A 2,969-nucleotide genomic window follows, 5' to 3' on the forward strand; every position below is an offset into this window, starting at 1 on the left:
ACACACACACACACACACACACACACACACACACACACACACACGTACAGTCAGATCAGATTCACGTAAAACAACACAAATATTAAACATGAGAACTCTTCCTCACCAACACTGCTGGGGTTGATGGAGACGTACGCCATCGCTCTGCTCAGCCGAAGCTCCTCTAAAGCGGCGAGCTCCGCCTCCGCCTCTGCTCCACCAATCACACGTCACATAATTAATTCAACACAAAAAAAGCAGCGATATCAATCTGATTCACACACCACGTGATCATGACGACTCACTTCTCTGGATCTCTCTTCTTCTCTTTGGGTTCGGCGGGATGATGGTGAAAGCTTTGTGACTGAAACACAAAAAACACACGTGAATAATAATACACACGAGGGGATGTTTCAGGTGACTCCAAAAAGCCATATTTAGCAAAACTTCAGTGGAAACACTTTTTAGTCTTTTCTAGGTCACATGATGCTGTGTCTATGTGCTCGTCAGTATGAACTGGCTCCCTCATGATGCAGCAGGAGCTACAAGAGCTGTTACTGCATCACATAACTCTGAGAAAGTTTCGAATCCACAATTCCTCTGTGAAATCGTGGACTACATCTCCAAGAAAACCCTCGTACGTGGCCGCTCCCACGTATAAGGGACTCGCCTTTCCATCACGGCTCCATAACACGCCTACGTGGCCTTGGATTGAAAATAATGACGGCTAGTTTGGTGGCTGCAATAGAAACAAAGCTGCTGATGTTTTGAACATCCGTCGCCATGGTTACTGGGATGTTAGAGAAGTTGCACAACATCACTCAGTGGAAACAGTCAGCTCACAATTGCGTTTTATTGACATTTTAAAAAATATCGCTCAAATCTGTGACGGAAACCCGCTTACTGTTTTCCCAATTTTTGGACATTTATGACAGATTTTCTTCTATTTTGAAAAAAAAAAAGCCACTAACCACTAACGGCTACTTTTTTAACCCCCTGTGGTGCGTTGCACACAAAAACACGTCGTCAAAACATCACACTCGGCCCGTCCATGGTCGTGTCTTTTTGGCTTTCACTCAGCGATTTCTTCACCATTTTTTACTACTTTATTCTCCATGTAGCGTGTATTAAACAGTGAACTGTTTAAGGAATAACAGAACGAGATTTTGGAAACGATGCTGGAATTTTCTGAACCTCGTTGCGTCAGTAGATGCTCCACAGAAACAAAGCTCACTCTCAGGAGCACAGATGAACGGAGGTTAAAACGATGTTGCATGTTACGTTTCCCAAATAAATTGTTGCAAAAACCTGATTATCACATGGTGTACTACAGTTGAGAGTACTCCAGTACTCGTGGCTCCTGGCTGCAGCTCACCTGCAGGTCTGTCATGTCGGTGGGAGGTAAAGCGTGTGGGATTAATCCACAGCGACAGATGGCTGCAGGCGGCAGCAGGACGTCGATACTTCAGAGTTTACCTGAAAGCAAACGCTCCCTAAAGGTGCTGAAGGAGCCCGTCAGCGTGAAATCAGACTGAAAATATTTTATATATTTAAATATTTGATTTTTGTGTCTTTTCACTCTGGACTAACATCGATGCATGCCCATCATTTTATAAAATTATAAAATAAATTTGTACTTTTAATTATTATCTTAAATTATCGCATAGGAACTTTTGTTTTTTTTTTTGGCAAGTTTTATTTAGATTATTGAATTATTAGAAACACATTGCTAAAGCAAATTAGCATATAATGTTATTGTTGGAGAGGTTGTTTATTGATTTTTTTTGCAGGTGTTTTGGGGGGTGGGGGCTCGTCTGGGGCACCAAATATGCTAGAACTGCCACTGCTTAGTATTAATATTCTAAAATTACTTTAATTTGGTCTTATTATTAATTTACATTATCACATTGACTTTTGATTAAGTTAATTTGTAGGATTTTTTGTTGCAAATTTTTATTTAACTTATTATCATTTATTGATTTATTTGGTTGTTAAACACAGTACCAGTACTGAAGGCAAATTAGCACAATGTAAATTAGATTTATGTCATTTTTTGCAGCTTTTTTTTTTGTGGGGGGCGCCAAATACGCTAAAAACGCCACTGTAACTTAGTAACAAAATCCTAAAATGACTTTAACTTAAATCATTTTCTGATAAGATATCTGTACTTTTATAAAAGTGTGGCTCTCAGGTTCTTCATCCTGCTCTGCACACCTGTCTGCTGTCTCACCTCTGGCTCGCGCGGCTCGTCTCGGTCCGGACCCCCCTCTGCTCCCTCAGACAGCTGCTCGTCATGTCCCGGCACTTCGGGTTCACAGCAGCGTGGATCGCGGTCCGGTGGTCCTGGTCGGCCCTGGGGTGCGTGGAGCTGGACCTGGTCCTCCTCTCGCTGCTCCTCTGGACAGCGGCTCCCTGCGCGCCGGCGCGCCGCTCACAGCGGCCCCGCGGCGGACACCTCGGGCAGCTCGACGCGCGGCTTTTACGCACAGCGGGCACTCTGAGCTCACTTTGCGCTCCGGTAACCGTCCGTACCTTCACCGGTTTAGGTCTCTCCGGGGTCTTTCCCGTCGCCTCCACCGGTTCTGGCTTTATCACTTTTGTTGCTGGCATTTTTTATGTGAAAGATCCGTCTTTAAGGAAAATAAACTTCATCTTCTGCATCCTTCAGATAAAAAAACAAAAATCTCAACTTTTCCTCTCAGTGGTGCGGTTGCTATGGAGCTCTCACCCTAGCAACTGAAGCGCCAAGACTCACAGATCAGCGTGGAAGTTCTGGAGCGAACTTTCACAATAAAAGACTAAAAATATAAATATATAGGCCAAGTAGATGAGTAAAACTCAGTATGGCCATCCGTGTTTTTGGGGGGTTTTTTTGTTGTTGTTTTTTTTTTTTAAAATTTATTCAAAATTGTTTATTTAAACTTAACAAAGTTTATTGCAAGTTCTAGGATATTATGCGGGACATTTCTTTTATTTTTGCCTTCCTCATA

At 42.8% G+C, this 2,969-nt stretch overlaps 1 protein-coding gene across 1 annotated transcript; it reads right to left on the reverse strand.

The window, feature by feature from the left end:
* Positions 1–106: 106 nt before the first annotated feature.
* On the reverse strand, positions 107–2,766 carry zgc:194621 (uncharacterized protein LOC795037 homolog; the record flags this gene model as incomplete). The annotated part of the gene is made up of 3 exons (XM_042481308.1): positions 2,210–2,766; positions 285–343; positions 107–190 (listed from the first exon to the last, which is right to left on the reverse strand). Coding segments are annotated over exons 1-3 (523 nt in total), but the record flags the coding sequence as incomplete, so codon positions are not given.
* Positions 2,767–2,969: the final 203 nt, after the last annotated feature.

The sequence above is a fragment of the Plectropomus leopardus genome, unplaced genomic scaffold (genome assembly GCF_008729295.1).
Source record: "Plectropomus leopardus isolate mb unplaced genomic scaffold, YSFRI_Pleo_2.0 unplaced_scaffold28217, whole genome shotgun sequence".
In the NCBI taxonomy this organism is placed as follows: Eukaryota; Metazoa; Chordata; class Actinopteri; order Perciformes; family Serranidae; genus Plectropomus; species Plectropomus leopardus.